Source organism: Aphanomyces astaci (genome assembly GCF_000520075.1).
Source record: "Aphanomyces astaci strain APO3 unplaced genomic scaffold supercont1.6, whole genome shotgun sequence".
NCBI lineage: Eukaryota > Oomycota > Saprolegniomycetes > Saprolegniales > Verrucalvaceae > Aphanomyces > Aphanomyces astaci.
Genome location: NW_009798269.1, coordinates 1,239,060 through 1,263,180, shown reverse-complemented (window position 1 = coordinate 1,263,180; position 24,121 = coordinate 1,239,060). Strand labels below are relative to the sequence as shown.

General features: G+C 53.9%; 11 protein-coding genes across 12 annotated transcripts; 8 read left to right on the top strand and 3 right to left on the bottom strand.

Moving 5' to 3' along the window:
* Positions 1–259: 259 nt before the first annotated feature.
* On the top strand, positions 260–3,170 carry H257_03803 (hypothetical protein; the record flags this gene model as incomplete). The annotated part of the gene is made up of 1 exon (XM_009828052.1): positions 260–3,170. Exon 1 carries the CDS (start codon positions 300–302, stop codon positions 3,168–3,170), a length of 2,871 nt encoding a protein of 956 aa, XP_009826354.1. The 5' UTR covers positions 260–299.
* A 204-nt stretch (positions 3,171–3,374) lies between these two features.
* Positions 3,375–5,628, top strand: H257_03802 (hypothetical protein; the record flags this gene model as incomplete). Its single annotated transcript, XM_009828051.1, has 4 exons — positions 3,375–4,451; positions 4,507–5,041; positions 5,144–5,458; positions 5,552–5,628. 4 exons carry the CDS (start codon positions 3,375–3,377, stop codon positions 5,626–5,628), a joined length of 2,004 nt encoding a protein of 667 aa, XP_009826353.1.
* Positions 5,629–6,301: 673 nt separating this feature from the next.
* On the top strand, positions 6,302–9,808 carry H257_03801 (AGC protein kinase). The gene is made up of 13 exons (XM_009828050.1): positions 6,302–6,465; positions 6,530–6,661; positions 6,712–6,922; positions 6,991–7,089; positions 7,145–7,218; positions 7,312–7,528; positions 7,601–7,644; positions 7,720–8,144; positions 8,219–8,399; positions 8,512–8,718; positions 8,803–9,002; positions 9,088–9,266; positions 9,346–9,808. Exons 1-13 carry the CDS (start codon positions 6,328–6,330, stop codon positions 9,765–9,767), a joined length of 2,529 nt encoding a protein of 842 aa, XP_009826352.1. The 5' UTR covers positions 6,302–6,327; the 3' UTR covers positions 9,768–9,808.
* A 100-nt stretch (positions 9,809–9,908) lies between these two features.
* H257_03800 (hypothetical protein) lies at positions 9,909–11,088 on the top strand (the record flags this gene model as incomplete). The annotated part of the gene is made up of 7 exons (XM_009828049.1): positions 9,909–10,185; positions 10,239–10,305; positions 10,368–10,439; positions 10,495–10,549; positions 10,630–10,693; positions 10,774–10,856; positions 10,939–11,088. 7 exons carry the CDS (start codon positions 9,909–9,911, stop codon positions 11,086–11,088), a joined length of 768 nt encoding a protein of 255 aa, XP_009826351.1.
* Positions 11,089–11,231: 143 nt separating this feature from the next.
* Positions 11,232–14,471, bottom strand: H257_03799. 2 transcript variants are annotated; one of them, XM_009828048.1, is made up of 2 exons: positions 14,411–14,471; positions 11,232–14,350 (listed from the first exon to the last, which is right to left on the bottom strand). In XM_009828048.1, exon 2 carries the CDS (start codon positions 14,316–14,318, stop codon positions 11,313–11,315), a length of 3,006 nt encoding a protein of 1,001 aa, XP_009826350.1. In that variant the 5' UTR covers positions 14,319–14,350; positions 14,411–14,471; the 3' UTR covers positions 11,232–11,312. The 2 variants fall into 2 exon arrangements, with proteins under 2 accessions (XP_009826350.1, XP_009826349.1); XM_009828047.1 differs by having other exon boundaries at positions 11,232–14,471.
* Positions 14,472–15,066: 595 nt separating this feature from the next.
* On the top strand, positions 15,067–16,731 carry H257_03798 (hypothetical protein). Its single transcript, XM_009828046.1, has 2 exons — positions 15,067–15,410; positions 15,485–16,731. Exons 1-2 carry the CDS (start codon positions 15,092–15,094, stop codon positions 16,648–16,650), a joined length of 1,485 nt encoding a protein of 494 aa, XP_009826348.1. The 5' UTR covers positions 15,067–15,091; the 3' UTR covers positions 16,651–16,731.
* Positions 16,732–16,887: 156 nt separating this feature from the next.
* On the bottom strand, positions 16,888–17,904 carry H257_03797 (GrxB family glutaredoxin). The gene has a single exon (XM_009828045.1). The coding sequence runs from the start codon at positions 17,768–17,770 to the stop codon at positions 16,976–16,978; it is 795 nt and encodes a 264-aa protein (XP_009826347.1). The 5' UTR covers positions 17,771–17,904; the 3' UTR covers positions 16,888–16,975.
* Positions 17,905–18,881: 977 nt separating this feature from the next.
* H257_03796 (hypothetical protein) lies at positions 18,882–19,424 on the top strand (the record flags this gene model as incomplete). The annotated part of the gene is made up of 1 exon (XM_009828044.1): positions 18,882–19,424. One exon carries the CDS (start codon positions 18,882–18,884, stop codon positions 19,422–19,424), a length of 543 nt encoding a protein of 180 aa, XP_009826346.1.
* Positions 19,425–19,636: 212 nt separating this feature from the next.
* H257_03795 (hypothetical protein) lies at positions 19,637–20,125 on the top strand (the record flags this gene model as incomplete). The annotated part of the gene is made up of 1 exon (XM_009828043.1): positions 19,637–20,125. The coding sequence occupies one exon, from the start codon at positions 19,637–19,639 to the stop codon at positions 20,123–20,125; it is 489 nt and encodes a 162-aa protein (XP_009826345.1).
* A 513-nt stretch (positions 20,126–20,638) lies between these two features.
* Positions 20,639–23,779, top strand: H257_03793 (hypothetical protein). The gene is made up of 2 exons (XM_009828041.1): positions 20,639–22,245; positions 22,305–23,779. Exons 1-2 carry the CDS (start codon positions 21,552–21,554, stop codon positions 23,699–23,701), a joined length of 2,091 nt encoding a protein of 696 aa, XP_009826343.1. The 5' UTR covers positions 20,639–21,551; the 3' UTR covers positions 23,702–23,779.
* Positions 20,649–23,401, bottom strand: H257_03794 (GrxB family glutaredoxin). Its single transcript, XM_009828042.1, has 2 exons — positions 22,355–23,401; positions 20,649–22,266 (listed from the first exon to the last, which is right to left on the bottom strand). The coding sequence occupies exon 2, from the start codon at positions 21,507–21,509 to the stop codon at positions 20,730–20,732; it is 780 nt and encodes a 259-aa protein (XP_009826344.1). The 5' UTR covers positions 21,510–22,266; positions 22,355–23,401; the 3' UTR covers positions 20,649–20,729.
* Positions 23,780–24,121: the final 342 nt, after the last annotated feature.

Genomic DNA, 24,121 nt, shown 5'->3' with positions numbered 1-24,121 from the left:
CTTCCTATAACTAATAGTTACGACACTTTTTGGAATATATCAGGCCATCGCTGTACCTATGCAATGTGTTTGGTTTGTGCATAAAGTAATGGCAGCACAATGATCCCCAACACGACCTTTCATCGCGGCTCTTCGTTGAGCGGTTTCGTCTCGGTCAGTTTTAATTGGCTTCAAACAATTTGGGTGGCCTACGATTGGTGCCAATTCTTTGAGTCGTTTCGCGCTTGACGTGAAGGCACGCAAAGGCAAGATGTATCATTCTGCAATTTCCTTCCTCGGGCCATTCCAAGACACCAAGAATGAAAGTGGCATTGCTTGGCCTGGCTGCGGCCATCACTGTGGTTGCTCAAGACAACAGTTACAACCAACAACCGTCGCAATACCCCCAGCCTTCATCTGGATACGGAGGCTACAGTGACGACACTGACGAACCTTCTGGCTACGGCAGCAAGCCGACAAGGAAGCCTTCTTCGTATCACACCAAGAAACCTACTTCCGGCTATGGTGACGACAACGACGCGCCTTCTGGTTACGGCAGCAAGCCGACAAGGAAGCCTTCTTCGTATCACACCAAGAAACCTATTTCCGGTTATGGCGACGACAACGACGCGCCTTCTGGTTACGGCAGCAAGCCTGCTCGCACCAAGAAACCTTCTGCTGGGTATGCCGACAAGGACATTTCTGGTTATGCCATGTTGGGTTATGGCACCAAGGCGCCTGCTGGATACAGCAAGGAAACGCGCACCCCCAAGCCCAGGCCTACGGCGGACCCGAAGAAGCCGTTCAACCAGTTCTACGACAACCTCAAGCTGTGCAAGGCCGAAGGCGACCTCGCATTGTGCATTGCCACGTCGCAATCTCGCCACGATTGTTTGGGCGACCGTCGCGTCAAGTCGTGCACGTCTCAATTCGTGACGGGGTTGTGTTCGGAGCTCGCGACGACCACCACGGGTGCGTACGACACGGGGTACTTCAAGGCGACCACGGACTCGTGCGTGGACGCAGCGTTGGCCGACTCGCTCCTGGTGTACAACAGGATGCTGCGCGAAGTAAACACGGCGCTGTCGATCACGACCCAGTTCGACCAGTGGACGTTCACGGCGGTGAAGTTGGCGCTTGCGAGCACGCGCAACCACGCCGACTGCGTGATCAAGAGTTTTTTCAACTTCTTGTCGCAGTCGGCCAAGAGCAAGGTGTTGCGCAAGCAAGACACCGAGTGCCTGGACAAGGCGCTTAACAACGACAGCTGCGAGTGGGCAGCCGATGCGACGGACGGGTGGAACCTGCCGTCCTTCTTGAAGCGGTACGGCGACCTCGCGTTCAACCAAGCGATCAAGTACATGAAGCAGCGCTTTGGCACGTCCCACGAAAGCCAACTGGGCCATGTGATTTCCGACTTGCTCGAAGCCGTCAAGGACCAAGAGACCCAGTTCGTCGAGTTTATCAACACCAACTACGACTTCACCAAGCGCACCACGAGTGTGCAAGTGTGCACGAACACACTTCCTGCGCACAGCGTGGGGTTGACCAAGGAGGGCGTCGTGGTGGGCGCGGACGCGGACAAGATTCTGTTCCATTTGCCCCTCAACGTTGGCGACTGGAGCCCCACCGACAACGACCTGGGATGGACGGCCGAAACCAACACGGATTGGAAAACCACGAAAACGGACAAAGTTGCCCCCATCGTCAAGACGTGCGACGCATTCTACCAAGCGACCAAGGCTGCGTACGAGAAGAGCGAAGCCGCGGCTAGCGAGTGGAAGCCGTACGTGCTCGCGTCTGGCAAGTATGTCATTGGTCATCGGGTCGCCAACTCCAACGTCGAGTGCGTCAAGCCGTCCGTCGGCACTGCCAAGTGCGCCGAGTACGACACCTCTGCCGACGCGGCCACAGCTGTAGCGGCTCTTCCTGCGACACCGTCCGTGACTGTGTTTGCAGTCGGCGACAAAGTTGACGACGCGTACCAATCGTTTGTCGTTGCCGCGAGCATCCGTCCAATTCCCGAAAGCGATAAATGCGTAGGACTGAGTGGCCACTTCATCAAGTTTTTGGAAACCGGCGAGACCCAGCAGATCAAGTTCAGCGACCCGACGGTCACGTTCGACGGCACCACGCACACAGTGCCATCTCCGTACTGCAAGACTGCGTCGTGGACTGAACCTCGGTCGTGCAGCTCGCACTTGACCCAGTGGGAACAACACGTGGCGTGCTGTAAGAGCTATGAAACCGTGTTGGCCGAAGTCCAAGCGGCGTGGGATGCCAAGTACAGCCGACCCACCAGCCGGTACTCGAAACAAGCACAACGAGTGTACTCTGAGCCCAAGAGCAAGCCGGAACGCCCCATCGCCGTCCCCGACAAGTACGACACTGAAGACGCTGTGTACGAAAAGGTCCTCACGTCCAAAGCCGACACTGCAGTGTCCCAGAACGGCGCACTGTACTCTGTCGCACTTACCGCCAATCAAGTTTTGGAAACCAAAGACATCACGTCCGTCGACGCTGCGTTGGAAGCGTTTGATGTCCCGTATTGGGTCCGATGGGGCCAGCATTGTGCACAAGTGTACAAGGCGGCCACGTCCAAGACCCCCGTTATTGCCTTTGCGTCCAAGTGGTGTGAAAAGGTCAAGACGTGGCTGAAGGACGGCGACAAGCAAGCGAAAATCGCCCAAGTGGCTGCGTTCGCCGCCGACAAGGACAACAAAGCGTGGTTGGACCACGCGACAACGGACGCAGAATTCATCGTTGATGGCGCGCCTTTGTCCGTCCCTGCCGATACCGATGACGTGCACACGCACTCGCACTACCTCGACAGCAGCAGTGCGTTCAAGAACTTGTGCAAAACGTTGAAGCGTAGCTGGGAACTGGACACTGTCGTGCCGATTGTCAGCACCAAGTGCTTCCCTCAGTCGTGTGTGCTCGCCCAACTCGCCAAATGCATTGACGTACCTGAAAAGGAGGAAACTGGTTACGACTACGTGACCAAGCCCCAACCTGGCTACAACGGCTACCGCAACTCGTACTACCAGCGTTCGATGGTGGCCTTGGAAACAGTCAACACGGGAGTACTCGCCATGGCTGGCTTCGTTGCTGGCGCCGCCGTGGTTGTCGTCGCCCAAGTCATGCTCAAGGCCCGCACCACTGGTGCCGCCTCCAGTTACTTGCTCGTCTAACCACGATCGCTTCAACTATGTGCCGTTTCTTAAATGCATTAATGTAACCTTCATGATTTTCATTTATAACATTAAAAGTTACATAGCGGTATACTACAATAGTACATTATTAATACTAACGTTACCCATACCTGTAATTAACTATAAATGTAGAATTTCAATGGTCATCTTCATTTTCTATTCAAATCCTTCCCGCGAAATCGCATGTGCGGCATTGCCATAGTCGTCGGTGCCGACGTCCAAGAGCATACCACAGCCGCCGTGGTTGCAGTGTCCAGACGAGGACCTGACCACGTGGGCACCTACGAGAGAAGAGTTGCCTCCATCGACAGAACACTTGTCATGGTCAGTGCCGTGCTCCACTTGCGAGGCACTCAGCTATGCGAACAGCCAGTCCATGACCGCCACGGCAACGTGCTGCTATGGAACGGTGAAGTCTTTGGTGGAGCTAGCATTCCCATCTATGAAAGTGACACGAAGTATGTATCCCATCGACTTGCATCCGTCGACGACGACAGCGTTTCGGCAGAGGTTGCTGCCACACTTGTCGTGGACGCGTTGAGCATCATCCAAGGTCCGTTTGCGTTCGCGTGGCTGCATGTGTCGACCAACACATTGTTTTACGGCCGAGATGGCTTGGGACGACGAAGTCTGGTGGTCCACACGCCAGACGATGCCAAGCGGTCATACTTCTTGCTCGCATCGGTTGCGCTGAACAGTCAACGTGACGGGTGGAAAGAGGTGGCCTGCACGGGCGTGTTCAGCCTGGACCTCAACATGTTGGGTGCGTTGCCACGGCTGCATCCTTGGCCTGTTCGAGTAGTATCCGTTGCCTCTCCCCGATGCCTTGCACCGCTACCGCCATCAGTAGTAGCGCTGGGTACGTCGTTCGATACTGACCCATTCTGCGACCATGCCGGCATGATGCTAGCCGCCAAGGGGCTCTTGCAAGTGCTCAGTGCGGCGGTGGCCAAACGAGTCGAGTCTATTCCAACGCAAGGGCATGCCGACTCTGCGCGGGTAGGAGTGTTGTTCTCGGGTGGGCTGGACTCGGTGGTTCTAGCCGCCCTCTGCCACTTGCACGTCCTGCCAACCGAGCCCATCGACTTGCTGGCCATTTGCTTTGACAAAGACCACAACTCCCCCGATCGGAGAGCTGCGACTGCCAGCTGGACGGAGTTGAAGCATCTGTTCCCGACCCGACAGTGGCATTTTGTGGCTATTGATATTGCCTCTCACCAAGTTGCCACGCACCAGCCACACATGTTAGCCCTCATGCAGGTACAACTCGTGCTTCGTTTGACAGGCCAATCAATGGACCAACAATGCACTTTAGCCATGCAAAACCCACATGGATTTCAATATTGGCACCGCGTTTTGGTTTCTGGCGCGAGGTGAAGGCAGGTTGGTCGTGGAACCTCCGACAAGCGACCCCACGGACCTATCGTCGTCGGAGCCGCCTGGAGTAGTGGAGCCGTTGGCGTTGTTCGAGTCGACATCCGGCTTCTGTCCGGTTCGCACCTGTCGTCCCGCCAGGAGGCCCCACCCCGGATGTGCCCTAAACAGCCACCTCTGTCGTCCGTGCTGTACCAAAATTCACAAACTCGCCATGACATTGAAGCATACGAGTACCCACCCCCAGCAAATCATATCAGCTATTGCAACGCTGGAAAGTATGGGGATTAGTGGCGACAAGTTGCAGCGTTTGCTGGCTTTTGTACCTCTCGACCAACCGAGGGGGTGTCGTCCAGTCACGAGCCTGAAAGCTTTGCCATCTCCTTCTGACGACGACACCGTGACGCTGGGCGAGTCGTACACGTCCCCGGCCAAAGTGCTCCTCGTTGGCATTGGCGCCGACGAACAAGTTGCTGGTACGCCTAACTATGCCAACTGGACACACATCGTTTTGGGGAGTGTGTGTGAATATGTGAAAATATGCAACGATTCAACTGACATTGCGGCTTATGCTGTAGGCTACGGACGCCACAAACACGCGTATGTGACGGGGGGATGGGACGGCCTTCGCGCCGAGCTCGACAAGGACATGCGACGTATTTGGCAGCGCAACCTCGGCCGCGATGACCGCATGATTGCCGACCACGGGCGGGAAGCCCGGTTCCCGTACCTGGACGAAGATGTCGTGGCGTACCTGCGAAGCCTTCCGCTGGACCACGTGGTCGACTTTGCACAGCCGAGAGGAGTGGGCGACAAGCTGATTCTGAGGATCGTGGCGAGGCAGTTGGGACTAAAACATTGCACGGCGTTGGCCAAGCAGGCGATTCAATTCGGTTCGATATATATAAATATATATATATATATATATATATATATACTATAAGGTTGACGAAAGCGATGACAAGTGTCACGGATATGTACGATAGGCACGCGAATTGCTAAACAGTCCAACGAGCGTGTGGTGGGACTTCACCCCAAAGGCACGACTGAGTTTACAGGTTGAGCGAGTGTGTTGGGTCGACAGCAACACAGGGGGGTAGATGACGATCGCTCGATTGAGAAGATCAAGGACATTAATATTATGCAGTGTATTTTGTACTAACTTACTCGCTTTTGGAACGAGTTGTCGCACGCTCAAGCGATGTACAGTTTGTACTGGGAATTGTTTCGTAGCACAGTGTGAATGGCGGATAACTTTAATGGATGGCGGCGCTAGGTTAACTTTGTTAGTAGTAGTTGCTTTAACGGTGGAATCGGATTGAAATGTAGTACTATTAATAGTAGGAACGTTATTTATTAATATGTAATACTGTATTAATAGTAGTCATAACGTTATACTGTAATATTCCTTTGAAATATCACGAGTTTGCATTTTCGTGACCAAGTGCAAACACTGGGATCGCAAGCCAATCCCACGTGTTGACCATGCCAATAATTTGAACCAAGTATAGGCTCAGTTGTAGTTAGTTATGCCGCACCGACAAGGTAAAGCTGGAACTCACGTCCGACAGAATTATGTAACCCAATTGTACCGGTATGGGATGTACTATGTACTGTGTTTGCTCTGTCGCAGGCGTAGAGTATTATTAGCTTCGCATGAGCCGGTTATAATTAGCTACTAGTACTAGTAGCCAACAACACATGACCGGGGTAACCGACGCTGCCAGTGCCTCGTTTTCCTGCGCATCGATTTTGGGTCGTCATGGGTGGCGGCGTGTCCAGTCCGCTTGAGCCGGAAGCGCCGGGGTCGCTCAAGCTGTTCCATTCCCTCAAAGACGAGTACTCTGACCTTGTGACGCAAGACATCGCCGACGAAGTCATGTTTGAAACGCTGAAGCAGGTAAGTACACACACTACCGATCGCTCGCTGTAGGATCCCATCCACGTGAACATGTGCTTGGTAGATGTACGTGCAGGCCGTGCATGAGTCCGACACTGGCACGCCGCGTGCCCTCTACAAACGCGGGTCATGGGCGCGTCAGAATTCTGAAAAGTCCAAAAAAGCCAAACGCGCCAACGTGTTTACGCCCGGCTTGGTACTGCCTCGTCCTCTATTCTAATTGGTTTTGATGTGTTGTTGTGGCAGGGCTTGCAAACGGTGCCGAGGGTGGACGATGTCAAGCAGCCGACAAAGTCTCCAGACGTGATGAAACTCCTTCGAGACAACATCCAAGCGCTGCTCTTCGAAGCCACAACCGACGACGAAATGGACAAAGTCGTAGCCGTCATGACAGACATGCATGTGCGGGCAGGCGATGTGGTCATCCAACAAAACGACCACGGCGACAAGTTCTACGGTAATCTCGCGGCTAAACATGAAAATGAAGCGGTCGAAAGAAACTGAGACGTGGTTGTTGTTGCATAGTCCTCGAGCACGGATCGTGCGAGTTTCTCGTCAATGATGTCCATGTGGGCGACGTCGAGGCGGCGGGGCACTTCGGGGAGCTCGCCCTCATCTATGACGGTACGATAGTATTGTGTGTCGTTGAAAATGGATTAATCACCAAGTTTCTCGCCAGCCCCTCGAGCGGCGACGGTGCGGGCGACTCGGGATTGCACGCTGTGGACGTTGGGTCGCAATGAATTCCGAACGGTACATAACCAGTCATGCCCGTGCCCGCTGTGCTTGTTGTTATTTCCAAAGCACCTTTGACCATTATCATGCCGTGCTCGGTGTTGGGCTTAGATTCAAGCGCAATCGTCAGAAGATTCGCTCGCCAAGCGGTCGCACTGGTTGCGTAACGTGCCGATTTTCAGTAGCCTCTCGGCGCGGCAGCTATCCCTGCTCAACCGAGCGTTCGAAGTGGTCAAGTTCGAGCCCGACGAAGTGATCGTCAAGCAAGGCGCGATGGGCGACGCGTTCTACATTGTCTCGGCCGGCACCGTGCTGTGCACTATGGACGGTATACTCGCCACTGGTGTAGATTGAGTTTTTCTGTCCGCTCGTGTGCAAACCAAGCCGTATTACGACATAGGCTCCAAGCGCAATTTGCATATCCAAGCCACGTCCGCCGACGAGGTGGGTGGACCATACTATGCTTTGCCATGTGTTTGCTTGCGAATTGACGATTTCGTTCGTTCGGGATGACGTTAGGTGGCAAGGCTGGGCGAAGGCGAGTACTTTGGAGAAACGTCGCTGCTGAACGACCAGCCGCGCAACTGCACGGTCCGCGCGGTGGGGTCGGTGAAGTGTCTCCGGCTCCACCGATCCGACTTTGACAGCATGCTCGGGCCGTTGTACGCGATCTTGGAAATGAACGCGTTCAAGCGCATCCTGCGCATGTTTGACATATTCAAGGCGCTTGTCGACGAGGAGATGGAGCACCTGACGACCCACTTTGAGATCGTCGAGTTTGGCTGCGACACCGTTATCTTCACGACGGGCGACGTGGCCGAGTACTTTTACATTGTCCGGACGGGGAGTGTGTCGTTGCATCCGGGGGCGGACGGCAGCTCGTCTGTGGGCGTCGACCCCGTGACCCTCAACGTCAAGGACTACTTCGGGGCCGAAGTCTTCCAGTACGAATGCCCCAATCGACTATAACATTGAATGAAACGTGTAGTCGATGGTCACACCTAGATCGATTACGTAGGGGAACGACGTACCATTCAACTGTACGCACGGGCGACGAAATCACGAGTTGCTTTCGCCTGTCCAAGACATTTGTCAACCAGGATCTGGCCAGTGGCCGCAACTGCTGCCTCCGCCCAGAATCTCAAAAAGCCATCCATGTCAACCCCCTGAGTTTGCTCGACTTGTCCGATCTCGTCCATGTATGTGCAACAAATATTGTTTTCTTGTCCTGTATAGCGTATCTACTACATCACTGGGACTACTTCCGTTGAACTGCCCGTTTGAAATGAATATGAATGGTTGAGAGCATAGATTGGCGTGTTGGGCGAAGGATCGTTTGGCCGGGTGTCGATGGTACAAGCGTTTGTGGATGCCCATGAGTACCTCCTTGCGCTCAAGTGCGTGTCCAAATCGCATGTGCTCGAGTGTCACCAACAAGAACACATCATGCGGGAGCGGTCCATCTTGAAGGATTTGCCGTATCACCCTTTCATTGTGCAGCTTCATGCTACATACCAGGTCCATTTGATCTTGCTAGAACACATACATACATATACCCTCTAGATGAAATGCACAAACGCTGTCTAAACCTCTGTGAATTAGGACCAAAACTACTTGTACATGCTCATGGAACTCGTCCAGGGCGGCGAATTGTTTGGGCTGCTGCACACCAACATATTTGACCGACCGCTCGTGGAAGAAGACATCAAGTTCTTTGCCGCAAATGTGTACTTGGCGCTAGAGCATATGCACAAGCGCGACATTGCGTACCGAGACTTGAAGCCGGAAAACCTCTTGTTCAGGTCTCATAGCAACACACAACACCCCCTCCCCCTCCTCCACCCCCTCCACACTCACATTTTGTGGTGGAATGTGTGTGCTTTGCAGCGAAAATGGGTACCTCAAGGTAGTGGACATGGGGTTTGCCAAGAAGATCCCGTTCTCAATCACAGACGAGCACGGCCGTGTCGAAGTGCACGCGCGAAGCTACACGCTGTGCGGCACGCAAGAGTACTTGGCCCCCGAGTTCGTCCTCAACACGGGCCACGACTTGGCCGTGGATTATTGTACGCAACTAACTAGCTAGGACTTTACCAATTATACCGCGTGGGGGGGGGTATCTATGATGATGATTGATGATGGTAGGGGCGTTTGGGATTTTGATTTACGAAATGTTTTTGGGGTACACGCCGTTTGAAACGCCCGATGGCGACATTGCCAAACTGTTCAAGAACATTGCGTTTGTGCGCACGGGGGCCAATTGCGTTCAGTTTCCGCACGAGTCGACCGTGGACTACCCCATCGCGTGTAGCTTTATCGAGGGCTTGCTTCACGGCGACCCCACGAAACGCCTCGGGATGGGCCAGAACGGCTCGCATGAGATCCGTAACCACCCGTGGTTTGAAGGGCTCGACTGGGACAAGCTGCGTGACCAGGAGCTGTCCGTGCCGTACTTGCCCCAGCTCAACGGTCGCTATGACACGTCCTTGTTTGAAGGCGACCAAGGGATTCGAAGTTCAGACATGGACTACGACGGCGCCGAAAACTACCTGTTTGACGGCTTTTAATAGTCGAAACAAAGTGTGTTGGTGTTGGACCGTCCACCTTCCTTTGGGGCTTGCTTTGTTTTTTGTGTAACGCCTAGCGGTTTCAGCATACGTGGCCTTTCGAACTGTAGAAACAAACACAACCATAGACATTATTGCATCATGCGATCGCAGAGGGGCCCACCCCTTCGGTCTCCACGTCACAGCCCGACGAGCGGCAGCAATAACGACGAACCATCGTCGACAGTGTTGGATCCGGCGCTAGCCGACCCGATTCGACGCCAGGTTCAATCATGTCGAAAGGCTGACTTTCACGAAGTACTCGGCGGCACAAGCCACACTCCGTCCGTCTTGCGTCGTATCCCGCTATCTCCTCGTTGCGACGTCGACACAGCCCAGGCATTTCGCGATGCTGTGCGAGAAGACATTGTATTGAATGGTATGAGATGCACGCTTGGTTACGAGGCTCAATCTCCGGTACGACTTGATCAGGCGTTCAGTTTGTCGGGGACCACCGCACAGAAGCGTTCGTTGCCGCTGTCAAGCGCATTGTGGAGAAGTACACGATCACGATCCAAGGTCCGCTGAAAATCAACTCTTAATTGCTCCATCTGTACTTAGGTACATATCAACGCCCAAAAAGTCATTGCACGTGTCGGACCGTGTCATGCGAAGCTGCTCTCGAACGCACAGGTACAACAATAAAGGCACATCAAATTCCACGGCGCCACTCACCAAACCCTACCAGTGGCGCAGACTCGTACTTTGCCCTCCAGGAACTATTTGGCCACCCTGATTTGCTCGTAAGTATTCAGACCACTGGTATTGCTACGACAATCACCAAACTAGTACTAACGCACGCCAATTGTGCATGTCTTGTTAGATCAAACCACGGCAAGACCCGCCGCCGCCGCCACTGGACGTCACGCTGGGAGTTGATCGGAAAGGTGCGTTCGCACAGAGTGGGTGGGATACTGAGTGTTGGCATCCAAACATACAACATGACGCTCTTGTCCACTTGGAATAGGGACGTTAAAATGTAGAATTTGCGCCGCCAACCTCTATGGCCTGTATCGACACGATGACATTGAGCAAGAGGTCGTTTATGGGGTACTAAAACTGCACCTACATTCTGACCAATCAGACCGTGTTGACGGATTCATCATGATGTCGGTCGATCGACCTCTTGTAGCGAACGGCGGTGGTGCCACCGTTTGTGCTCGTGGACACGGTGATCGTCGAGGAAATCAACTTTACCACCGACGTGGCCACGCGGTACCTGAGCGTCCGGTCACCAGTACCAGACGTGGACGTCCACTCGGAACTTCGCGAGTTGTTTTGATCCCCCCCCACACACACACAACGAGCCATCCATTGCAACTTGCATCTCCTCTTTACGACCGGAAACATGGTCCTCATTGCAACGCATCATTCCCCCCAGCCATACAATATAAACTACTACCTCCAAGTACTGTAAAACTGTTATACGACAAACCCCTTGCATTATCAGCACGATAACGTTATACTTCAAAGCATATAAACACTGCCTGCCTGCGTCTATCTACATTAAATCCAGACGCCGTCGCCGCCGTCGTCGTCGTCGTCGCCTTCCGAGTCGGAATCAGAATCGTCGCTTGCTCCGCGAAAGTACTCTTGGGTTGCCAGCGACACGCGGTGGTCCGACTCGAGCGCGAGCTTCTTAAATAAGTTGACTTGATCCTCCGAGAGGCCAGTAAAGTCTGACACTTGGTCCTCGTCTTCTTCTTCGCCTAGCATCATCATGCTCATGCGGTGGGCTTGGTGCACCACTTCATGCATGCGCTGCAGCTCCTTGGCCATGGCAAAGTTCTGGTCTTCGCGGTTCTGGAGGAGTTCCGTGTCCTGGTCGTACTCTTCGTCGTCGTACGTGTCTTCGTCCTCGTCGTACGCTCGCACATGCATCTCGTCGTCCGACTTTGCGGTCGGCGATGTGTTGCTGTCTCGAATCGACGACACGGACATCGCGCCGTCCGACGTCGAACGGAGCAACATCGACGACGACGTCACGTCCACCAACGACCGCTTCCGCTGCGCCTCGAGCTTCCGCGCCAACGCGTCGTTGCCGTCCGCCTTGGCCTTGGCTTCCGCCGCTTGCAAGTGCCGCGCCAGCTCTTCCTTGCCGCGCTTGTCTCGCTCCATGCGATCGGTCGACGACGGCTGTGACAGCCGCTCCGAACTCGCGATGGCATTAACTACAGTGTTGGCACTACTGCCCGTGGCACTGCTACTCCGCCTCAATTCCTCGAGCTCTTTGATCATTCGCTCGGCTTCTCGTCGGGCTTGCTTTTCCTCAATCTCTTTCAGCAACGACAAACCTTCCCGCGTGCTCGGGCGTCGGGAACCCCCCCCCGACTTTACCGGTGCCACCGCCCCTTCTGCCGCCTCTGGCGTAGATGGGACGTCATTTTCAGCCGCCGCGTCTTCCTGCACGACGATCACGGGGTCCAATATCGGGTCACCATAGTACTGCACCCAGCACGTTTCGCAGTACCATTGATTGTCGGAATCGTCCAAGTAGAACGGCAGCAACGTGGTTTCGACCGTCGCGCACTGAAAGCAGCACTTTTGCGCGGCCGCGGGGATCACCAGGGCACTGTCGAGCGTTGGTGCCGACGACGTGATGGAGCTCAGGTCCTTGAGCATGTCGTCGCGCATTTTGTCCAAATGGTCTTGGTTCACTTCAACATGTGTAAAGTCGATCGAGTCGCGACTGAAAAACTTGTCGCTTGATTTGAGTTCGGCAAATAGCGAGTTGGCCGTGGCGATGACCGCCTTGGACTTGTCGGCGGTCGCGGGGAGCAAAATGCGCTCCGTCTTTTGCTTGGCCAGCTTCTCTTCGTACTTTCGGGCTTGGTCTTTGAGCTGTTCCAGCGCTTCGGCCAGCACCTGCGCTTCGCGCTCGGCGCGCGTCAGCTCGGCCTTCTTCTGGCCACGCTTCTTGTCTGCTTGGATGGCCACAAACGCCTTGGCGGCTACGCGGAGGTAGTTAGCCTCTTTGGACCCTTCTTCAATCTCCCGCATCGACACGCCAGCAAAGTCGTCTGTCATAATATCCAGGCCTTGCGACGTGGCCACCAACTGTTTGGCCACGTCCAGTGGAATCTGGTCGCGTTTGTGAAAGGAGGACGACGACGAAGATGAAGCGGCGTCCCCGGGGTGCATCGAGTGGTGAGGAAGGTGAATGTCCCGCACCACGGGTCGGAAGCGCAGGATGATGGGCTTGGGCGTGTGCTTGAGCAGCCGCAGTGTACTCGTGTACGACGATTCGTCGACCAACTTGCCGTTGACTGTGACCAGGACATCCCCCACGTGCGCGTTGTGGAGGCCGCTGGCGCTTCCTTTGCCCGTCAGCCGCGATACCATCGGAACGTCGCTGGCTGTGGGCTTTAGCTTTAGCCCCAGCTCGCCTTCCCGCCACACAATGTCGTACATACCAGCGTCGGACGTGAGTTTGGCAGACAATGGAAGGTGCTGCATGGACGACGTGGTGGTGTCGGACGAGATGAGCGGTGACGGGGCTGTGGTTGGGTGGTGCGGCGTGGGTGCAGGAGAAGCTATACGTGCAGCAGGCTCTTCCTGGTCCTCCATGATGGGCGGCGGTACCGTCCTCATACCCGATTCGGAAGCCGCTTCTTTGTCGCGACTGCGAGATACCCGTCGCCGCATGCGCTTGAACTTGAGGATCGCCGGTTTCTCGAGGCTTTTCAGCGTGGAAATCGACTGCCGGAACCCGATTTCCTTGGTCGAGGCACCGTTGATCTCGAGCAGAATGTCGCCGACGCGGGCGCGTTCGATTCCGCGCGACCCGAGTCCTTTGCCAGTGATCTTGCGAATGCACGGAATGTGGCAGTCGATGTCGTCTGGGCGAAAGATCATGCCAAGCGGTCCTTCAACCCATTCCACCGTGTACATTTCTCGTTTTGGACGGCCAGAGGACGAAGGCGGCGGCGGCAGCAGCAGCACCTGGTCGGACGTGATACTGCCGGCGTGTGATGGAGACATGGTGGGTTGCTCAGTGGGAAACGCGGGCGGCAACGAGTTACCGCCAGATCGTCGCTGGTTTGAGCTTCGGTGGTCTGAGCCTTGCGACGTACGGTCCGAAAGGCGAGTGGGGTCGGGAGATGCTAGGTTTGTGGCCAAGAGGCTGGACGTGGATCGGTTCTCACGAGGAGACGAAGACGCGTGCTGCTGCTGTCGAGGATACGCGAATGGTTCTGACCATGTGGAATGGTCGCGACCGTCGCCGTAGGCAGACGCCTGTCGATATAGAGTGCGTACCGACCTGTTGTCGCTGTTGCCGTTGGCGCGCGTGCCTTCGCTGTGGCGATTGTTCTTGTGGATGGCAAGGGACTTTGGCACGCGAAATCGCAGGACACACGGTCGTGGAATTGTCTTGAGAATGTGTACGACAGCAGTGTATCCTCGTCGCGCTGTCTCGACCCCATTAACGCTCACAAGCAAGTGCCCGACAGCAACGCCAGCAAGAGCCGCGGCGGAGCCTTCACGGGTGATCCGTCCCACCACTGGAGGCATGTCATCTCCCAGCTCGGCACGCAATGTCAAGCCTAGGGTGCCATCACCCCATGTCACGTTGTACTCCATCGAGTATGCAGTCTATAGACAACCTCGGGTAGGTGGAGAAGTAATGAAGCCAATGACAGCACCAAGTCTTTACCGAAATCAAACAGCCGACTACCCTCCGGATTGGGACCCCCCAAAACGCATTTTTGACACGTTTTTCATGGGACCTCCTACCCCCGGTCCCATGAATTTGGTCATCCCAAGTGAGTAATCTGCCGTGTCTGGCGCGGTTAACCAACCATCCCAAGTACCGCTGTCGGCATCGGCAATGTTGGACTAGAGGTCTACTCAGGTGTTAATGGCGGCAACCATGTAATCAAAATGTGATGAACTTCAGGCACGAGTCAGTTTGACGACACCATGATGCAAGCCGTAGTGTGACCCTGGGTGATGGGCACAAAGTGGTACTTCACGGTTCGTGCATATCGAGTGCCTAGTGTGCATTATGGCTCGGCAGGCACGTTCCTGCCACGGAGGTAGACCTACAGAGCCTGGTGTGCCATATAAGAAGCTGATCATGTCAGCATTTTAAGGCTATGGTCAGTGCAACATGGCTGGCAAGGCCAGTGGCTTGCCAGGCAGAGAAGTACCCGTTGCTCTCGCCGTCCATATTGCATTCGCCCGTCCAAACTAAAGATAGCTCCACATCACCAGGTCCCATCTATAAATACCTCGTCCCCGCAGTCAAATCTTAAACATGGCTGTGATGGCGTCGCATTCTTGGAATGGTCATGCGTCGGTTGCATAGCGCTGTGGCGCTCTTGGCGGTAGGGTTGGCGCCCACCGACGGCTTCTCAGGCGACGTCACTGCCTACTCGGACAAGTGGCAGGGCGGTAATTGCGGATTCAATTCTGTCGGGGGGGATGGACAGTCGTACTTTGCTGCGTTGAACGCACCGCAATGGGGAAACAAGATGCAATGTGGACGCTGTGCGCGCGTCGCGTGCGTGAGTCCGGCGTGTGCAAGTCGTCCGGCCATCATCGTCGCGATCACGGACCAGTGTCCGGAATGCAAGACAGGGGATTTGGACTTGTCCATTCAGAGTATGATCGCGTCATCCTTTTATGCATTCGTCGGTGGGTGGGTGGGTTGGTTGACAAATGTATGGCAATGTTAGGCTTCAAGGCGCTCACAGGCCACGACCCCGCACGCTACAAAATCGACTGGCAGTTTGTCGAGTGCCCGGTCGAGTTTGTCAAGGGCAGCCTCGAGTTCGACGTGAAAGAGGGCTCGAATGCGTTTTGGTGGGCGCTCCAACCGCGGAACTTTGCGCAGCCGATCCGGTCCGTGGAACTGAAGGCGCAAGGGCGAGACTGGGTGACGTTGGTCGACCCAACGACTAACGGCATTGACGCGTTCTTCTTTCTTGACCAAGACAAAGGCGGACTACCAGGTGGTCCGTGTCAAATTCGGACGACGTCCACGTCCGGAGAAGTCCTTGTCGAGTCATTCGATCAGTTGCCCACCAGTGGCACCCTCTATGGCACAAAACAGTTCACGAGAACTTCCACGACGGTGGGCCAGGAGAACCCTAACCCATCGAGCACCACAAAATCTCCAAGTTCTTCAAACCCTCCCAGTGCATCAACTACTAGCACCCCCACTTCCACACGTCGTCCTGACGACTCTATTGCTACGGCGACACAGCTCACGGCCACAACTACCCTCCCCCCCATCACCCCCTCTTCGCCCCGTCCTTCTCCATCAAGCGGCTACGGTGGCGGCCTACCCCACTGCAACCCGTCAACAGTATCGTACGAACTGAAGCAAGGGCAAGGAGGATTTGCCCTCCAAGTGTATATCACGGAGGCCTCCAACAACGATTCGTGGACAGTTGACGCCACCGCTTCCGCCGTCACAACCAGCTACATCACAGGCATTTACGAGCCGTGGAACTGCGAGTGGTCGCGGACAAACGCAACGTTGCACTTGAAACCGGTGTCGTCCCGTCGTTCGTTTGGCGGCCCCAATCATGTGGGGGTGCTGGGGAATACCACGGACGTCTTGATCTTGACGTCCATCACGTTCTCGACGCCGTCGGGGGCGTGCAGCATCCCATCCGTGGTGGGAACCAGCCCCATTGGGTTTGCGGCGGCAGAAATGTCGGAGGAAGGGCCAAGCGCCGGGGCCATCGTAGGCGTCTCTGCAGCGACGATCGGGCTTGTCGCCGCTGTGGTGATGGTCATCCGGGTGCGTCGGCAAGCAAAAGCAAACACGCCTGGATTTGGGGGAATGTTGACCCCCATCGACTTTGCCGTGAGCACGCCCGTGGCTGTGCTATAGCTGCCCTCTGGACACTATTAGTACACGGTTTTGCTTTTTTAGACACAAGAATGATATATAACGAGATCATCTACATGTGGATGCAACGCTTGCAAACAGCCATACTACTGTATGTGGCAACTTACCTGACGAACTCACGACTTCGGTGGATCGTCCACCGAAGTCGTGAGTTCGTCAAGTTCGAAATAAAATACGTAGCTACCAACACAATCACGTTAGTATAATAACTCCTCCTTTGCAGCTCAACACGATCAGGGCATCATTTTATACTGACAATTGCTTCACGTTACTTGAAAATATACCGTTCTAATTGTCGCTCCAGAGCTCAAAACTGGGCGATGGAATCGAGGAGGGAAACGCCCGTGACAGTTTCGTAGTGATCGATATATGCGCGCACCTTGGGAGGCCAAACGACGTTCTTGACGATCGTGAGACGTCGTAGCCGTCCAAAGAGGTCGATGTCGTCGTAGCTGAGCGTGTCGTTGACCGACTTCGGTGTCCTCAGCAGTCCTTCCAGCTCGACCAAGAACTGGTTGAACGTTTCAACATACGCGGGGGAGTTTGCAATGGCAAGTTCGAACGGCCCAATGGACGGCTCCTTCTTCTTGCGGTAGTACGCTCGCGACGCCGGCTCGGCGAATTCGGCAAAGTACCCAACTTCGGCTCGAGGATGGTACAGTCGGTTCATGACGTCGGCTGAGTCTTGAAGCCACATTTTCAAGTCTTCGCGCGACGCTGCTTCGGATTCGGCCAGAATGGGCTTGCCGCCGAGGTGGGTGTCCACGTACCGCACGATGTCCATGCTTTCCTTCATGATCAACCCGTCGGGGGTTTCGAGAATGGGCACCACCTTGGAGCCCACAAGTGCAATGGGGGTCGCTTCGTCGCGATTTTGCAAAAACACAATCTCAACGTCCACCCCCTTCAACGCGAAGATGGCGCGCACGCGGGTGCTAAACGGGCAATGGTCGTAGATGTACACTCGCGGTTTCGTGGTTTGTACTGCAGCCGCCTTGTTGGTCAACAGAGATGCCGCGAGTCTATAGCCCACGCTGGCGCCGACCCCCAGGCTCCCCAACACTGCTAGGACCACCGACTTGGATACCCCGCCTACACTCATGTGGTGTTAACCGGCGATTTTGATTGTGCGTCATCGCAAACGCGGCGAAAGGTACCAGTGTTTGTGGTTCTGAAACGATGACTAAAACCATCGATGGTGCCCCTGCAGGCGGTTTCATTGGTGGAGTTTTGAAAGAATATCTTGAAACTGTTTACTAAAAAGTACTACGAGTACAAGTTGGTTTACTAAAATGCCATCTGGCAGTCGTCGATATTATTACAGTACGATGCGAGGCCTCGGAAACCCATAAGGGTAGGGAAATTTTTTCCCCTTTTTTCCCTATACTGTAAGTAATTAGGGAAGCCTCCTACCTGGAAAGTAAATACTCGAGTAGGGTACAAGGAACTGAATATTTCCCTAACTGGAACTAAAAAATAAGAGGCCCATAACGTAAATGGCCAATTTATGGTGCACTTAAAACGGACCTCGTCGTAGAATGCACCTTATTCGTCTCTCAGAACCGGGATTTCAATACTGAAAAGTGCTGCGTGAAGCCGAAAGGTTGGGCATACATCTGCTTATTTACAGTTAATCGACTTGAATCGCTTCATCTTAGCGTTCATTTACTTCGATTTCCACTCAAATCAAGGCAAAATACTACGTAGTAGGTGGGACGTGACGGTTTATGATGCATGGTTTAAGCTTTAGCTTAAAATATGTATACTATGTTTGCTTCTTTTTGGTCAGTTCGTATTTCTACCGGATATCGATTGGCTATTCCTGAAATCAAGAAATTCCATTGGCCAATTTGAGTGCACCATAAACTGGCCATCTACGTTAGAAAAGTATACTTCCTCTGTCCTTCTTTACTGTGACCATTTGTACTTCTAGCGACACCAAAAATTCATATTTTATCGGATTTCGACGAGTGACATCTAGAAAATTCGACAATCAAAATATAGAGGTAGCGCCTATTGGCGATAAGAGGTGAAAACCAGGTTTTGGGGGTAAAAACCAATGGAGACTAAACGCCCTCAGAAAATTATTAAAAAATGTCTATAAAAACCTCAATTTTGAATTTGCCGCCATGAGCCCAGCCCCACGGTCAACACGCGAACTCACCCCAGGCATGAATATGGAAGTCGTATTTGCCTCCAAGATGCCATACACAATGGCAAGCTCGCACACGGTTCCATTCAAGCCACAGCTATTCGCTGTCAAGTCGGTCGCAGCCACCGTCCGCAAGATATGGCGCGACTTCAAGAGCGGGTCGATGACATCCAAGAAGAAAGGGCGTGTCGGACCGAAACCTTGCCACACCCCGGCTGAGGTCACCGAAATCGTTCGTAGCGTGCCGGCCCGCGATCGCAGCACCATGCACCATATGGCATCCTTGACGAAGATTTCCGTAAGCACTCTTTGCCGCCACTTGAAGTCTGGGACGATCAACCGTCGATCGTACCGACTCAAAACGCTACTGACTGATAGCCACAAATTCGAGCGGCTGACATTCTCTAGAGCCCACGTAAACATTCAGTTGGATGCCATGAATGATTACATCAGCAGTCGCGCCAGAGACGCTGCCAGCGCGGTCGAATCCTGCGAACCCGACGAATCCCCTGGGCCCGCCGAATTTGACTTCTCCGACATGTGGGACGTGGTGCATCTCGACGAAAATTGTTTTAATGCTGACAAGGACTGCCGGAATACTTAATTGACGAGAGGGGAAGCCCATGAACGTCGTGCCTGGAAGTCAAAGCGCTTCATACCAAAAGTGATGTTCTTGGCGGCCGTGGTCCGTCCTCGCCTAGCTTGGCATTCGGCCCTTTGTTGAGAAAACGCCGGCCCGTCGAAACTCCCGCAATCATCCTGCTGGTACATTGGTGACGGTGTTGGTCAACGTGGATGGAAAGACATACCGTCAACATGGTCGTACCGTCCATCAAGGAGCGATTCCCGAGCAGAAGCAAACGAGTTGTGCTGCAGCATGACAATGCCACGCTTCATGGGTCCATCGATGAAGACACCTTGGCTGCTGTGTCGACGGATGGGTGGACATTTGTGGTCCGTCGACAGCCGCCAAATAGTCCGGACCTTAACGTCCGTGACCTCGGCTTTTTCGCATCGATTCAAGCACTACAATACAAGATGGTGAGTCGGTCGATGGACGATGTGATCGAAGCTACATTGTCCGCCTTCGAGGTTCTCAGTAGTGATAAGTTGAGTAGCATCTTCCTTACCCTGCAGGCGGTGATGTGCCTTGTAATGGAACACCACGGCGAGAACAACTTTAAGTTGCCCCACCTGAAGAAGCATACATTGAGACGTGCTGGAACCCTCATGGCGAACGTCACATGTCCTGCTTCGCTTTTCTTTCACGTGAACTCATTCGTCCAGCAGTCCTTGAGTCGATAAGATTTATAGCCAATGAAATGTATGTATTTCAAAATCAACCAATCACAATAATATGGTCGCAGTATTGTGGGAAAAGTGCAATCTTGAAGTGGTCATAGTAAAGAAGGACAGAGGAAGTATCTTCCAGTTATGCAAATGCACAAACTGTGGATTGTATTGCAGGCCTTCGTGTCTGAAAAGGTTGCGTTAAACACCAAACTGAATTTTGTTCAATTGTGGTATTGTTGTGTTTATTCTAAACTGGAGCGACATGGAGAATGAATCGACACAACCAATAAATGTAAGACAAGAATCGGCAGAAGGGTTTAGCCAATCAGATTGCAGGAAACCATCATCAACGTCAAACTATTAATAGTGTGTGACTTCAATTAGTGTGATACCAATCACCACAGGACTCGCGCCATTGTTGCCACCACAACAGCCATCCATCCATCTGCATTACTATGAAGTAATGGCTTCGTTATCGACCTTCGTTATCGCAATTTGCGGTCATAAAGTAGGATGCGGACGTTTCAGGTCAACACTTGCAACTTGGTCCAATATGGTCCCATGGATTACTGTATTACAATTCACGTTGAGTACAATAGGGTTGGTACCAATGTCTTTAGAACCGAGCGATGGAGTCCAAAAGAGGCACATCGGTGGCCGTGGACAAGTGGTCAATGTACGCCCGGACGCGTGCCGGCCACACGACGCCCTTGACGATTGTCAGTCCGCGGAGGCGGCCAAAGAGGTCGATGTCGTCGTAGCTGAGGGTGCCATTGACCGACTGCGGTGTCTTCAGCAGCCCCTCCAAGTCCAACAAGTACCCGTTGAGGGCGTCGATGTAGGCGGGGGAATTCGCAATCGCCACCGCGAACGACCCGATGCTCTTCTCCTTCTTCGCTTTGTAATACGCGCGGGACGTGGATTGGGCAAATTCGGCAAAGTACCCCGCTTGGAAGCGAGGATGATACAGACGACGCATGACGTCCGCCGAGTCATGAATCCACTTCTTGAGATCTTCGCGAGTCGGGTCGGCTTCCGCCAGGATGGGAGCGCCGCCGTAATGGGCATCCACGTAGCGGACGATGTCCATGCTTTCAGGCATCACAACTCCGTCGGGGGTTTCCAAGATCGGCACGACCTTGGACCCCACAAGGCCAATCGGCGTGTCTTCGTCGTGGTTGGCCAAGAACACCAACTCCACGTCGACCTCTTTCAAGGCGAAGATCATTCGCACGCGAACACAGAATGGACAATGGTCATAGATGTACAGGCGAGGCTTGGTCAACACCTTCTGCGCCACCTTCTTCGCGACAAGTCTAGACGCTGCCACGTATCCCAAGCCGATACCAGCCCCCAAGCCGCCCAGTAGAGTGAGCACCACAGACGATCGCGTCATGTTGATGAAAAATGTTTCCGGAGGCAAGCGAGTGACATCCGGATGATATTTATCCGGATAAAGTCGACGCAAACGAAAGGAACTATGGTGGCCGTGGAAGCTGCTCCGCCAACTGCCAATGGAGCTGCTGCCGGTGTCGCGCCTGCGGCGGAAGAGCAGGGGGGCATGGGATGGTTCAGTCTTCTCCGCATGGTTGTGCTGTGGTACGGGATCAACAAGGTCACGTCGTACCTGTGGACTGGCAGCTTCAACGGTGCGCAGCCTGCTGACCAGCCAAACCAATCGCCGCAGCGCCAACAGCCCGTGGCGATCCACCCCGGTTCCTCGCCTCAGCTTGATCTTGGCGATGACGATGTGCCCGAGTCGCCCGTGGTGTCGCAGCTAGGATCTGGCTTGGAATCGTTCGACCCGAATTTCAACCCGTTTCGCAAATTTGCCGCCATCTCGCCATCGGGCAAGCGGTTGCCAGCGCACACGAACCTGTTTCCTCTGGGCGTGTCGTTGGACCTGCTCGTGTACGTGACCGAGTCGGTGGAGTTTGATTTCGACGATGCATCCACGGCCGCGGCAGTGTGGTCCGAGCCCGGCTTGACGTACGACTATGTCGATGCCGACCCGGAGCGCAAGACGCAACTGAACGTGACTGTGAGCGACCGCGTGTTGAACCACAACGCCACGTTGTACGCCCACGCGTTCTTCACCCGATCGAGTCATTCGCCAAACCCCCGGCATGCCAGTACGATCGTGCCTCCTTGTCCTGCACCATGTCGCAACCATTGACCACATGCTTTGTAGATTTCGACTCGACTGCGACAGTGTACCGCCAAGTCGAACTCATCACGTACCGTCCTCGAGCCAAGAAGACCAAGCGGCGCAACTTGCTGCACGCCGCCGCGGCGGAAGTTGACGACTCGGACGACCAACAAGCCGACGACCTCGTCACAACTTACGTGGCGCACTGGAAGCCGTCGTTGATTGTAAACCTGGTGTGCGACCACACATCGTACGCGCGGGGGACGGCGCCGCTGCCGTTCATTGCACCGCACATGCAAGTGGATCCCATCTCGGGACAGTACCTGCCGATCCTGTATCTCAACGACTTTTGGGTGCTCGAAGACCACTTGATCCGTGTGAACCAGTCGACGACGACGTTGTCGTTGGAGGTTACGTACTACCCCATGTCGCTCATCAAGTTTGGGCTGTACCAGCAGATGACGCAGAACTTTCGCAACCAGCAGACCATGGGCACGGGCACCAAGAAGGACGCGGACGCGATCAAGAAGCTGTTCATCGAGACGAATCCGTACCTGTTGGCGGTGACCGTGGTCGTGTCGATTCTGCACACAGTGTTTGACATGCTCGCGTTCAAGAATGACGTGAGTTTTTGGCGCAAACAAAAGAGCATGGAAGGGCTGAGCGTGCGCACGGTGGTCCTGAATGCGTTTTTCCACTTGGTTATCTTCTTGTACCTGCTGGACAACGACACGTCGTGGATGATCCTCTTCAGCTCGGGGCTGGGCGTGGTATTGGATGTATGGAAGATCCACAAGGCGGTCAAAGTGACGCGAGATGCCAGCTCTGGAAAGTGGAGCGTCCAGGGGGAGGCGACCTATGACTCGTCGACGGCCGAGCACGACCGCGTGGCAGTTGCCCACGTGTCGTACGTCATGTACCCGCTGCTGGTCGGGTACGCCGCGTACCAGCTCGGGTTTAGCGAGCACAAGAGCTGGTACAGCTGGGTGCTGTCGTCACTCACGAGCTTTGTGTACGCGTTTGGGTTTATCATGATGACACCCCAGCTGTACATCAACTACAAGCTCCAAAGCGTCGCGCACTTGCCGTGGCGCGCGATGGTGTACAAGTCCCTCAACACGTTCATCGATGACCTGTTTGCATTTGTCATTACCATGCCCATGATGCATCGCCTCGCGTGTTTCAGAGATGATGTCATCTTCTTTGTGTACTTGTACCAAAGGTGGATCTACCGCGTGGACAAGACCCGTGTGAACGAGTTCGGGCAAGGAGGCGGAGATGATGGTGACCAAGCCCCGGAACTGTTACCTGCTGCCGCCATTGCCAATGCCAACGCACACGAGGAAAGTGAAACTGTCGCTGCTGTAGCCACTCCATCACCGACACCCGAACCTCCATCTGGACCTCGTCGGCGCTCGAAATTGGACAAGTCGACGTAGCGATGATGGAAACAGTACGTTCTTGCCTCATGTGTTCAGACATAAAATACAATAATAGCAAAATCACTCTTATATCGAGTTCATTTTCGTAACAGTGATTGATTCATCACGTTCCTCTTGGTAAATGTAGACTAGTATAAATTATATATGTATACTAAGTTAGTACTACGTATATTAATACATGTATTCACAGTCAAGTTTGGTAACAGTTATTAATACTACGTCGTATTACTTCATAAAGTAAGTACATACTGTATTGTGCTTTCGAGTGAAATTTCGTGTTGTGGCGTGGTTTCTCGTTGGAAATTAAATCGATTTGATTGGCTACTTCAGAATTATTAACCAATCAAAACCTTCTCAATGAAATTCAACCAATCAGATCGATTGTGGATCGATTTGGTCGGCGCGATTCGATTGCAC